Genomic DNA, 13042 nt, shown 5'->3' on the forward strand with positions numbered 1-13042 from the left:
TTTTTTTATTGCTGAAGAGTGTTTCTTCTCCTGCGTTTTCTACTGTACAGACGTGAATTTACTTTTGCTTCAGCCTGAGGTTTATTCATTACACTTTTTGGTGTGAAAGGGCTTTTATATTTGCTATAAATAGAACTTCTTATATTAAACACAATCAAGCCCTGCTTATATTTAAAAAGTAACGCGAAAGTAACGCATAAGTAATATAACACATTACTTTCCATAAAAAGTAACGTAAATAGTTACTATTTTAGGGAGTAACGCAATATTGTAATGCATTACTTTTAAAAGTAACTTTCCCCAACACTGGTTGTTTAGCACGTAACTGATAAAGGCCTGTAACTGAGCTGACGCAGCGCAGAGGATCCTGAACATGTTCATGTGGCAGAATGAAGTTTACTTTTCTGAAAAAGATGTATTTTTTTATTTTAATAGACAAAGATTACCACCAAATGTGGCCTTTGTTGTTACTCTTTGTTTGATTATGGGCAAATACCATATACATAAACAGAAATGGGCTAAAGGAAAACCTAACTTTTTGTTATTTCAGATAGATATGAAAAATGATATCGAGTTACTACTTGGGTTGAAAAACAGTAAAGCAAAACGCACTAGGTCTCTTTGTGAAGCTTTTCTGTTATTTATATGATGATCTCATACCTGTTCTTTTTTCTGTTTTTTTTTTTTCATTATTATTATTTTTATCTATTTATTTATTTTTACCTGTATTATTATTTAAATAATACGGTATATTTTCTATTTCTTTTTTGTAGTTTATATTTGTTCAGTACCTTTATATTATATGTTGGAAATCAATAAAAATAAAAAATTTTAAAAAAGGTGGCAGAATGTTTGTGTAAGAAGCATCTATCCAGCAGATGGCGATATTGTAGCGCAAAGGCTTCGCGGTAGAAAGAGGTGTAGCCCGAGCACAGTACACTTCCTGGAGGCTGAGCAACCGCTTTGTTGTCGGAATCCTGTACATCACAAGCTCCCAATAACAGGATATTTTCAAGATTTTGGTAAGCATCTACTTTATTGTTTTCTGACATTGAAGTTTTAGGTGTTGTGTTTTAGTCAATCTTTACATGGTATCCGTTGGAAAGCAGAAAAAAAAACGCCATGCGTATACGGCAGCATAGCGTTAATATTTTTATTAAATAGACACGGTGCACTCTTGGATGTACTTGTGCAGTTGAGTAGTTCAACTTCAAATCTATTAAATATACATTCAGGTTTCTCAAATGTATTGTTATATTCGCCATGCATTGGCAGGGCACGCGGAACTTGACCTTCATTGCAATGGCTATGTCACCTTTAACGTTACAGTTGGGCGCTTTGTGAACTCGCACGTTTGGAACACGCTGTCTATGAAGACAGCTCACTGGGTTTTATGCCTCACAACGCCATTATGTGAATTATCTACAGCTGTAAGAGAGATCTTGCTGGTTTTGTCTTTGCAAATTGATATATTACGCTGCATTTTTTTTTCAGCTCGTGCAGCTTCTGATTGGCTGGTCGTGAGTCAACAAACAACAAAGAAAATCCATCCGGCATGCGGCTGCACTGACCACTCTGGCCGGTTACAACGCCTTACACGTCTCCAGTTACACTTCCACCAGCTTCCTCTGGAGAAGAACCCTTTTTTATCCTTAAAAGTGATGTTTAAAGGTTTGGAGATGAACGGAGACTGCGTGGACGCTCGGCGCGAGGACACAGCAGAGTAAGATGAGCATGGCGACGGTTGCTGTGCAGCTTTCCGAAGTCATTGACCGTTTAAAAACAGTATTGAATTCACTAACGCTTTCTTTTCTTTTTGTTACTATGGTGTTTAAATATATAGACTGACATGTTGCTGCTCGTTGATTATTATAGCATTTAGGTCTATTACCGTGAAGGGTTTTAATTTAACGTTTTATTATTTATATGAGCTTTTATTATTAATATGTTTAGTCTATCTTCATTATAGTTCTAAAGTGGAACTAGAACTAAAGAACAGACCTACACAAATCTGTGTAATCCCATTCATTCTATTAAATACGGTTCAATCATGTTTGTCCAGTGCTGCTGTGGTTGGGGCATCCGGACTGCAGGCCATTGAGGTTGATGCTAAGACTGAGTCACATGCCTTCAGATACAGCCTGAACTACCCCAGCATTGGCCACTGCATCGTCATCAACAACAAGAACTTTGATCCCAACACAGGTAACACTTGTTTTGTGTTTTTGTGAAGGTTGTCAGTTCGAATGCTCATCAAACTCGGATGACTGTTGAAATGCATTTACCTTATGAACAGAACTGTGAACAGATTTAGGGGTCATATGATGCTTTTTTTTTTAAAGATCATTATTTTGTGTATTTGGTGTAACAGAGTATGTTGACATGCTTTAATGTTCAAAAAACACATTCTTTTAAAAATACTGTACGTTATTGTAGGTCCTCTATGCCCCGCCTCTCTCAAACGCTTCGTTTTCTACAAAGTCCCTCCTTCCGACAAGCGCAGTCTGCTCTGATTGGCCAGCTGACCCAGTGCTTTGTGATTGGCCGAACACCACAAGCACTCGTCGGAAATGTAACGCCCCTTACCATAATAGCGAGCTTCATCTTTCAAAATAAATGTAAAGACAGTAAATAATGTCATTAGTTTTACCATCAGTTCAAGCCCAAAAGGGGAACAGAGTCTCGTGACAGACACAGTGATGAAGCTGGTATGTGTTTGCAGCACACAAGCCCCGGTTAAGACTGCTGACTCCACTGTGATGTGACCCCTTGTAACACTCCAAAGAGTAAGGAAAACTTGAAATCGCATCATATGACCCCTTTAATGTATTAGGAACGTACCGATATTGAAATTCTTGCTGATAACTATGAAGGTGATTATTTATTTTGATGTTATGGCCTATAATTGTTCAGTGGCCAGAAAAGCCTTCACCTAATTTGGTCTTCTAATTTGGTGTGCCTGCACAGGTTTTTATTTCTTTTTGGAACTGACTGGTTGGAGACCTAATTGATCTGATCATATGCACCTCAGTTTTTGAAAAAGCATTATTTGTTGGATACAAAACCTGTGCTAACTGACAGAAAACCAGTTGATAAAAAAAAGATTGCATTTAAGACTTGTTAATAATGTAGCATGAGAAATTGATAACATTTTGTAGAATGGTCATTTTTGACTGGGAACACCACAAGTGTAATGGGGGGGGGGTACAAAGACTGTCAAAACATTTTTGTTAAATAATTATACCCTATGTGAGTCAGTAAGTTTTAGATAGTGTGTGACAACATTTAACTAGCATTTGTGGGAGCAAGAAAATCCTCTCCGGGTCAAAATGACCAGAACACAACATGAGTGTTAAACGAAATAAATAAAATCGATAGTAATAAATGCTACAGTGAATGAAGTTGAGCAGCATAACGCTATATAACTCTTCTAAATATCAGTGTTTCCCCTAGGTTTACGGTTTGGGGTTGTTTTTTTCTGTTTTAATTTTTCTGGACTCCTTGTTAATGGTTAAATTAAATTTTATTAATCAAAAACCATGTCTTAGGGCCCTATGAAATGTTAGATTTTTTCCAACCTTATGTTTTGTTACCAAATTCTGTTTTAACATGTCTAATTATTCGAAAGCATAAAAACAAGTTTAATTTATTCTTACAATAGCCTAATGATTTTTCTGTGTGTATTTACGTTTTTTAAGGCATAAAACAGTCATTTAATTGATCTTTTAATTAATAAAAATTAAAAATATATATTTTTGGAAAATAAAGGGGATTTAATATTACAATTAAAACATACAAATATAGTATGATTATTGCTGAAAAATAAGGTTTTAATCATTTTAGTAGTTGTAGTAGTCTATTACGTACATTCTACTTAACAATAGTAATATATTTCTGCCGCAATGTCTTCAAGTTAAACCAGACGTTTATTTTTTGACGGGTTGCCGTGAATACCTTTACATTCCTGTGTTTATGTGATATGATGAGGATAGTTTTACTCGAATGAAATGGCAAAATGCTCACAAAGTGACTCTCAGAGCAGTTCTGGAGATGTTTTCATTAGTGAGACGGCAGACGTTAATATCACTGCAAGCGTCACGCTTCAGTACAAGTAGTAAACAAAACCGAGCGTCTGCACCATTCATTAACAAAGAAACACGCAGAATTCATATTTAAATATACTAGTGGGAGTGGGAGTGTGCTCACTTGTGTGTGCGCATCGGGGCAGAACTCTGCTGTGCGAGATACAGAGAGCGCGACCATGTAACGTAGAGACAGAAATTACAGAATTAGGGCCGCCCCCCTAATATAATGGCAGGGGAAACGCTGAATATTATATTTATATATTCAGTATATACACGGATATATATGAAAATGTACATCATTTTTAAAATAACCAAAACAAAAAATCATGCTTTGTACTTTGTCATGTGTAATATAGCCAATGGTTATTTGTTCTTCACTTCTTTCAGGCATGAACCAACGCAATGGCACTGACGTAGATGCAGGAAATGTAATGAATGTGTTTCGAAAGCTCGGATACACTGTGAAAGTCTACAATGACCAGACAGTTGTGCAGATTAAGCAGGTTTTAACAGCAGGTATGGCGTATTCAACTCTGCACAAATTCTTCAAAAAAAAATCGTATATTCTTGGCTCTCAGATCTGTTGGCGTTGCAACTGAAATATTACAAAATTATGCTGAATCAGTTGTCTATACCAGATTTGATGGTAATTGATAATTATACTCTGTTTTTTAACAATTGAAATTGTAATTATTCGTGGCTGTTTGTTGTTTTATCGCAGTTTCTCGTGACGACCACAGCCACTGTGCTTCATTAGTGTGTGTGATGCTCAGTCATGGAGATGAGGGAGTGTTTTTCGGCACTGATAAGTCTGTGGAGCTCAAACAGTTAACTAGCCTGTTCAGAGGAGACCGCTGCCCATCACTAGTGGGAAAGCCTAAACTTTTCTTCATACAGGTACATCCCTGATTTCTGCGGTCCTCGTGTGTGTGTGTGTGTGTGTGTGTGTGTGTGTGTGTGTGTGTGAGAGAGAACAGATGTGAGTGTGAGGTTTGTAATGAGCGGGCTTGGAGTACTTGTTTCACTCTTGAGATTTATGAAGGCTATGTTTATCTAGGCTTGTAGAGGTACAGAACTGGATCCTGGTGTGGAGACTGACAGCTCAGATAAATCTATGAGGATCCCTGTGGAGGCGGACTTCCTCTATGTGTACTCTACTGCACCAGGTACAGACACAAACTAACCACACAAACGCTTCCTGTGAGTATCGGATAAAATATTCACAAACAGAATGTACTGTTCAAAAGTTTGGGACCATTACGATTTTTATTATTATAATTTTTTTGAAAGCAATTAATTATTTTATTCAGTCAAGAACACATTAAATGTATCAAAGGCTACAGTAAAGACATTTATAATGTGATAATGTTATTCAAATAAAAGCTGTTCTTTTGAACTTTCTATTAATAATTTTCCACAAAAATATTAATCAGCCTAACTGTTTTCAACACTGATAATAAGAAATGTTTCTTAAGTTGCAAATCAGCATATTAGTATGATTTCTGAAGGATCATATGACACTTACAATCTGGAGTAAAGATGCTGGAAATTCAGCTTTGCATCGCAGGAATAGATTTTATTTTAAATATCTATTGACTGAAAACAGCTATTTAAAATTTTAATATTTCACCATATTGTTTTTACTGAATTTTTGTGTATAAATGTGGCTGCTGATAGTATTTATTATTTTTTAGGACTGTCAATTGATTTTAATTTGCAATAGAATTAATTGCATGATATGCTGATTAATTAATCAACTAAGTCATATATATATATATATACTGTATATATATAATTTTTTTTTTATTTTAGTGAGAAAATCCTGGTGAAGGTAATTTAAATACTTAACATGGAGTCTTTTTCTTAATGGGTTTCTTTCCTCTGTCAGGTTACTACTCCTGGAGAAACACGATGACTGGCTCTTGGTTCATTCAGTCCCTTTGTGAAATGATAGCAAAGTATGGCAAAGAACTAGAGCTCATGCAGATCATGACCAGGGTCAATCATAAAGTGGCACTCGACTTTGAGTCGACCTCCAACCTGCCTGGCTTTGACGCCAAGAAACAAATCCCCTGCATTGTCTCTATGCTCACCAAAGAGATGCACTTCACTGCTTGAAGGGACAAGGGAACTGTTAGAGCTTTTCCAGCTTTTTCTATCAATATCACAGCTATAGTGTATGGGTTGAGTTTAAGACCCTTTTTTTCACAGGAGCATTAGCTGGATGCTCAGTTTGGGATTTCGCTGTCTCGGGACTGTTATTGTAGCTCTCATTGGCATTTAAAATATTGTACGTGAATATAGGTGCTCAGGTTTTTGTTTACCTTGTGACTATATACTGTTTTTCGTGTCTTTTGCCTCTGGTTTTCTAATCCAAATCCAATAGTGAACAATCACCAGTGGCAGGCCATGTTGGGATTTTTAGAATTACAGTAATCAGGGATTTTAATAGGCTATTGCACTAGTTTGACTGTTGAAAGGGAATCAGAGTTGGGCATTAAATCGGTAAGATCTGAGATTCATCCTAATTGAAGGAGAGCCAGTGTGCCTATTTTAATATGAAAAGCAAAAAAACAACAATCGGAACTATTCCCAGGTGCCTCTCACTGAACCATGTTAACAGATTTTGATATAACTTCTGAAATGTCATGTGTAGGTTTTTATTAAGACAAAATGATGCATTTTTATCAGTGGTGCATTCCCACAGCAATAAAAACTTGTACAAGCATTGACAGCAATGGATTTAAGTTGAAGTCTGGGTTTAACAACCATCACTGTAGGTGCATATATAATACACTTTTTGTGGTAATGGACAACAAAGAGTGAAAAATTTAAGAGGGTCTGAATACTTTCCGTACCCACTGTATATATATATACTGTATATATATAATTTTTTTTTTATTTTAGTGAGAAAATCCTGGTGAAGGTAATTTAAATACTTAACATGGAGTCTTTTTCTTAATGGGTTTCTTTCCTCTGTCAGGTTACTACTCCTGGAGAAACACGATGACTGGCTCTTGGTTCATTCAGTCCCTTTGTGAAATGATAGCAAAGTATGGCAAAGAACTAGAGCTCATGCAGATCATGACCAGGGTCAATCATAAAGTGGCACTCGACTTTGAGTCGACCTCCAACCTGCCTGGCTTTGACGCCAAGAAACAAATCCCCTGCATTGTCTCTATGCTCACCAAAGAGATGCACTTCACTGCTTGAAGGGACAAGGGAACTGTTAGAGCTTTTCCAGCTTTTTCTATCAATATCACAGCTATAGTGTATGGGTTGAGTTTAAGACCCTTTTTTTCACAGGAGCATTAGCTGGATGCTCAGTTTGGGATTTCGCTGTCTCGGGACTGTTATTGTAGCTCTCATTGGCATTTAAGATATTGTACGTGAATATAGGTGCTCAGGTTTTTGTTTACCTTGTGACTATATACTGTTTTTCGTGTCTTTTGCCTCTGGTTTTCTAATCCAAATCCAATAGTGAACAATCACCAGTGGCAGGCCATGTTGGGATTTTTAGAATTACAGTAATCAGGGATTTTAATAGGCTATTGCACTAGTTTGACTGTTGAAAGGGAATCAGAGTTGGGCATTAAATCGGTAAGATCTGAGATTCATCCTAATTGAAGGAGAGCCAGTGTGCCTATTTTAATATGAAAAGCAAAAAAACAACAATCGGAACTATTCCCAGGTGCCTCTCACTGAACCATGTTAACAGATTTTGATATAACTTCTGAAATGTCATGTGTAGGTTTCTATTAAGACAAAATGATGCATTTTTATCAGTGGCATCTGGTGCATTCCCACAGCAATGCTTGTTCAAGCATTGACAGCAATGGATTTAAGTTGAAGTCTGGGTTTAACAACCATCACTGTAGGTGCATATATAATACACTTTTTGTGGTAATGGACATTATTACCACACTGCTTAATTTTGTATTTAATCTGGAATGCTCTTTATTTAGTCCTTTCAAGATGATTATGAACAGCATGATAGCAACAGTCATCTGAGAAAAATCACATAATTATTTCAGTTCAGGTCATGCATGCATTGTGTGTTAGATATGAGATCCTAATGTACGCATACATTAAAAACATACTGTTCATATTTATTGCACAATTTTTTTCTCTCTGTGTGTGTAAACTAGAGCTTTTGTATGTAATTAAACAGCTCTGCAGTGCACTGGATGATTAGTCAATCTCTAAGCAAAACGGTACGAGAGGCTGTGGCTTGTTCACAATACAGCACGCCTGGAGTCCCTTATTGCTTTTATAAAATGGTTACCACAGAGTACAAATATTAAAACCAAAAATGTATGCATGCTACTTTTTTGAAGCAAATTCATTAAATTATATACTTCCGCTTTTCTGTCTTTTAGTTTGGAAGCATCATTACAGTAAATTAATGGACATACAGTAACGTTATCTTACCTGAACTAGATATTCTTCTAGATCTTCTCACACAGACATGCATATCAACCTACCTCAAATATGAGAAGACAGCTGGAAGGACGTGGCCTCAAAATGAAAGGTGAATGGCGCAACATAACGCCAACAAGGGTCACTCATAATTCATTACACAAAGTTTTTAGCTGAAATACATAATACATGGAATAGATTTGACACTATATTATGTTACTAAGGGTGTTGCGCAGGGATGCACAGAACCTTTTGTTGAGACAGTCAAAGCTTGTCTTTATCGTTTATAGCTTGTTAACTATCGAAAGGTAACTTCTGTTGCGTCGTCATTGACAACTTGTTTGGGGAAACTCCTGTTTACTCTTACTGAAGCCTGATTTGTTAACGTTTGTGTAGCTGCTTAAACCTATGGTGCTTGAGCCTGCCAGAGGGGGGTGGAGCTGACTGCTATATAAACCGGCCCGGAGCACCATTTCATCAGAATCTTCTCCTTCAGCGTCGAGACCATCTTTTCACTGACTCTGCGATAAAGCAGAAGAAGCTGAAGCAAGAAGCTCAGCCTGTTCTCTCCCGCAGTGGAATCAAACCACCAGCATTGGAAGGAGTTCCCCTGCGGTCATCCGGTGACGGAAAAAAGGGCAAATTTCTGAGCAATTTTCCAAGCGTGTTTAAAAAAAAATTCGCTTTTGAGTGCAGCTTGTGAAGAAGAGGTGGTCATCGACGACTCCATGTCCTTGACGGCATCTGACGCTGACAAGTGGACGTGGGGGTTGTCAGGGAAAATCAGGGAAGCCTCGTGGACCCCCTCTGGAGGAACCAAGTCTGGTTCCCGGAGATGGTCCATACCACTGAGGAGAGACCTTCTCTCGCAAGCGCAGGGCAAGATTTGGCATCCCCAGCCGGAACTGTTTAGCCTTCATGCCTGGCCACTCGACGGGAGTCTAGCCAACTCCCAGCAAGAGTCACTAATACCATTTTAGAGGCTAGAGCTCCGTCCACAAGGCGCCTCTATGTACTCAAATGGTCAGTCTTCAGTGACTGGTGTTCAGCACAAAGCCAGAATCCGGTGTCATGTGACATGTCCAACGTGCTAACCTTTCTGCAGGAGCTGCTGGATAAGGGGCGCACCCCTTCCACGCTTAAAGTCCATGTGGCAGCCATCATGGCGAATCATTCTCTCGAGGCTGGTCGGACAATTGGCAGGAACGACTTGGTCGTTAAGTTCCTTAGAAGCGCTCGGCGGTTAAATCCTCCTCTCCCTAGGACTGTGCCAGTATGGGACTTGTCTATAGTCCTGAGAGCCCTCAAATGTTCCCCCTCTGAGCCACTTCAAACAGCTGGCTTAAGGGTCATGACGCTGAAAACTGCTCTGCTTTTGGCCCTAGCTTCGGTCAAGCGAGTAGGTGACTTGCAAGCCCTGTCTGTCAGTGCTTCCTGCCCTGAGTTTGGACCCAATGACTGTAAAGTCGTTCTTCAACCACGCAGCGGTTATGTACTGAAGGTGCTCTCAACTCCGTTTAGAGCCCAGGTCATTTTCCTTTTAGCCATCCCTGGAACAGATGGCAAACAAGGTCCCAATTTGTTGTGCCCTATCCGGGCACTACGAGTTTACATTAAGCGCTCTGAGTCTTTTAGACAAACAGATCAGCTTTTTGTGAGCTTTGGAGGCCGCTCTAAAGGGCTGCTGGTCACAAAGCAAAGACTATCTCATTGGATAGTAGATGCTACAGCTCTGGCCTGTACCTCAGCTGGCTTGCATTGCCTTATAGGTGTGAGGGCCCATTCCACCAGGGAAATGGCCTCCTCTTGGGCCTGGTTCTCTATTGGGGAGATTTGTGCGGCTGCCGGCTGGTCATCGTGGGTGGGGAGAGTTATGTCAATAAGACCTCAGAATGTTCTCGGGTCTCTTTGTGGCTCAGGCTTATGGAGCCATCGCTGATCGTTTCTGGGCTGAGCTCGCGGAGCAGGCTTAGTTCTACATCTGCTTATAGCACGGTGCTACTGGATGCGTTCCCCAAACAAGTTGTCAATGACGACGCAACAGGAGTTACCTTTCGATAGGGAATGCTCCGGTTACTCACGTAACCTCGGTTCCCTGAGATACGGGAACGAGCATTGCGTCGTCAGGGAACCAAGGTTACATGAGTAACCACAGCATTTGTAGTCACATGAATCTGACGACGCACGAAATTCACGATTTTTTTAAATTTATTTTTTACTTTCAATATCACCGTGAAACTCATGCTTGGTTGTTCGAAAAACGCATTATTTTTCACATTTACATTACAATACCTTTCTCCTCAGCCTGGCACAAACGGCTCGATTAGTGCCGGGCTTGATGAAGGCCCGCCTTCCGAAATACGAAATGCGTTGTGATTGGTTAGCTGTCCCAGTGCGTTGTGATTGGCGAACAGCTTAGATGGTGTTTCAGTACTGCCACGCCCCTTGCCAAAGCAGCAAGTTACGTCTGCTCAGGTATAGTTAACGATGGCGACAATATTGCCATATCAGTTTGAGCCGGATTCAGACCCCGAGAATATTGAACAAGAGGATCACGCAGAACCTTTGCATGCACAAATATTGCAAGACATATTAGAGTGGTAACGTTATTGTTGTTTTTTGGCTAAATCCCGTTTTAGATAGGATGTCAACAACCGCTTAAAAACAACTGCATTTACTATGTACAGATAAGTGCAACGGTAATATGTATTACATCGCAGAAACTGCATACAACTTATACTTTGAAACGTAAATAACACGCACAACAACAATTAAAGCAGCACACTTACAGGCTGTGATGCAGATACAGCAGATTGTCCCGGCAAAGTGGGAACTGCTCCGTCTTTCAGCAAAATCTTTTTGGCGAAACCAGCACTGTACTCCCCTATGGTACTCCCTCATGACTCCCCTCAAAACTTGACGCTACAGCAGCTCTTCTTGTTCGTTTTCTCTGATGCACCAAATTTGCAGCAGCACTTCTTCGTTGTCGTCTTGTCTGATGCACTCAACCAAGCGTTCTAACCACGACCTCGCCCCTCCCCACCCCCCAACCATTCGAATTTCCGTAGGCGGGATTTATTTTAATGATATTCTAATGGGCCGCTTTGTGACATCACAAAACCCCGGAAAACAAACGCTGTAGTCCAAACGAGCTGTTCGTTGTAGTTCTTGAAAAGGGATAAAATCCACTGATGAGTTACCAGCGTAAGCCTGTGTGCAAAGGCTGTCTAATTCTAAACTTTAAAATACATTTATTTTTAGTTATTTTAACTACAAATTTAAATAAAACAGAAAAAATAATGAAAAGGCAATTATACATTTACACACATTATATCAACTAAAAAAGTAACTGTGTCCTCATAAATGAGTAAGCGGCATTTAAAACAATTATAAACTTATAATACACACCGTTTCTCAGTATTTAATTACAGCTTCAGATGCATAATATTTTCATCTCCCTCAAGCAGGGTACACAAAAAGCACGTTCAACTCGGAGTCTCGGAGGGTTGTCGTAACAAACACCGTAAACAGCAACCGTTCGCGTGTCAGCACTTAATGCGCATATCCTATATGAAAAGCATTTTAGGGGGCCCTTGGCTTTTGGGGGCCCAAGGCTGTCGCCTACCTTTGCCTAATGGGTAAGTCCGCCCCTGGTCATACAGATGTTTTATGAAGCAAAACAAAAGTCAGGTTATTTTGTTTTTGCTTCAGATTTTGAAATTATATGGTCTAATATAAAACAAACAAAATACATGATTAAAATGCAGTGGTTGCCTCTAATTTCAAATGGCTATGAAAAATCAAGGTGCAACACAGAGCGAAGAATATGCAAATGTTATTTTATACAGTGGGGCAAAAAAGTATTTAGTCAGCTACCAATTGTGCAAGTTCTCCCACTTAAAAGGATGAGAGAGGCCTGTAATTTTCATCATAGGTATACCTCAGCTATGAGAGACAAAATGAGAAAAAAAGTCTAGAAAATCACATTGTAGGATTTTTAAAGAATTAATTGGTAAATTCCTCTGTAAAATAAGTATTTGGTCACCTACAAACAAGCAAGATTTCTGTCTCTCACAGACCTGTAACTTCTTCTTTAAGAGGCTCCTCTGTCCTCCACTGGTTACCTGTATTAATGGCATCTGTTTGAACTTGTTATCAGTATAAAAGACATCTGTCCACAACCTCAAACAGTCACACTCCAAACTCCACCATGGCCAAGACCAAAGAGCTGTCAAAGGACACCAGAAACAAAATTGTAGACCTGCACCAGGCTGGGAAGACTGAATCTGCAATAGGTTAGCAGCTTGGTGTGAAGAAATCAACTGTGGGAGCAATTATTAGAAAATGGAAGACATACAAGATCACTGATAATCTCCCTCGATCTGGGGCTCCATGCAAGATCTCACCCCGTGGGGTCAAAATTATCACAAGAACTGTGAGCAAAAATCCCAGAACCACACGGGGGGACCTAGTGAATGACCTGCAGAGAGCTGGGACCAAAGTAACAAAGGCTACCATCAGTAACACACTGCGCTGCC

At 39.3% G+C, this 13042-nt stretch overlaps 1 protein-coding gene across 3 annotated transcripts; it reads left to right on the forward strand.

Moving 5' to 3' along the window:
• The first annotated feature begins 900 nt into the window (after positions 1-900).
• Positions 901-8506, forward strand: LOC107558201 (caspase-3). 3 transcript variants are annotated; one of them, XR_001605467.1, is made up of 8 exons: positions 901-1022; positions 1495-1723; positions 2063-2205; positions 4473-4601; positions 4807-4982; positions 5143-5251; positions 5974-6741; positions 7837-8506. XR_001605467.1 is itself a non-coding variant. In XM_016241822.1 (7 exons), the coding sequence occupies exons 2-7, from the start codon at positions 1662-1664 to the stop codon at positions 6201-6203; spliced, it is 849 nt and encodes a 282-aa protein (XP_016097308.1). In that variant the 5' UTR covers positions 901-1022; positions 1495-1661; the 3' UTR covers positions 6204-6889. The 3 variants fall into 3 exon arrangements, 2 of the variants coding, with proteins under 2 accessions (XP_016097308.1, XP_016097310.1); XM_016241822.1 differs by lacking the exon at positions 7837-8506 and having other exon boundaries at positions 5974-6889; XM_016241824.1 differs by lacking the exon at positions 7837-8506 and having other exon boundaries at positions 1504-1723; positions 5974-6889.
• The last annotated feature ends 4536 nt before the right edge of the window (positions 8507-13042 follow it).

Source organism: Sinocyclocheilus grahami, unplaced genomic scaffold (assembly GCF_001515645.1).
Source record: "Sinocyclocheilus grahami isolate Dianchi unplaced genomic scaffold, SAMN03320097.WGS_v1.1 scaffold635.1, whole genome shotgun sequence".
Lineage (NCBI taxonomy): Eukaryota > Metazoa > Chordata > Actinopteri > Cypriniformes > Cyprinidae > Sinocyclocheilus > Sinocyclocheilus grahami.

Bases quoted from the DNA above. Each gene is read 5' to 3' on its own strand.
- LOC107558201 (XM_016241822.1), top strand. From the start codon at position 1,662: ATGTTTAAAGGTTTGGAGATGAACGGAGACTGCGTGGACGCTCGGCGC. The intron at 2,206-4,472 runs GTAACACTTGTT...CACTTCTTTCAG, and splicing joins GAACTTTGATCCCAACACAG to GCATGAACCAACGCAATGGC. The intron at 4,983-5,142 runs GTACATCCCTGA...ATGTTTATCTAG, and splicing joins CTAAACTTTTCTTCATACAG to GCTTGTAGAGGTACAGAACT.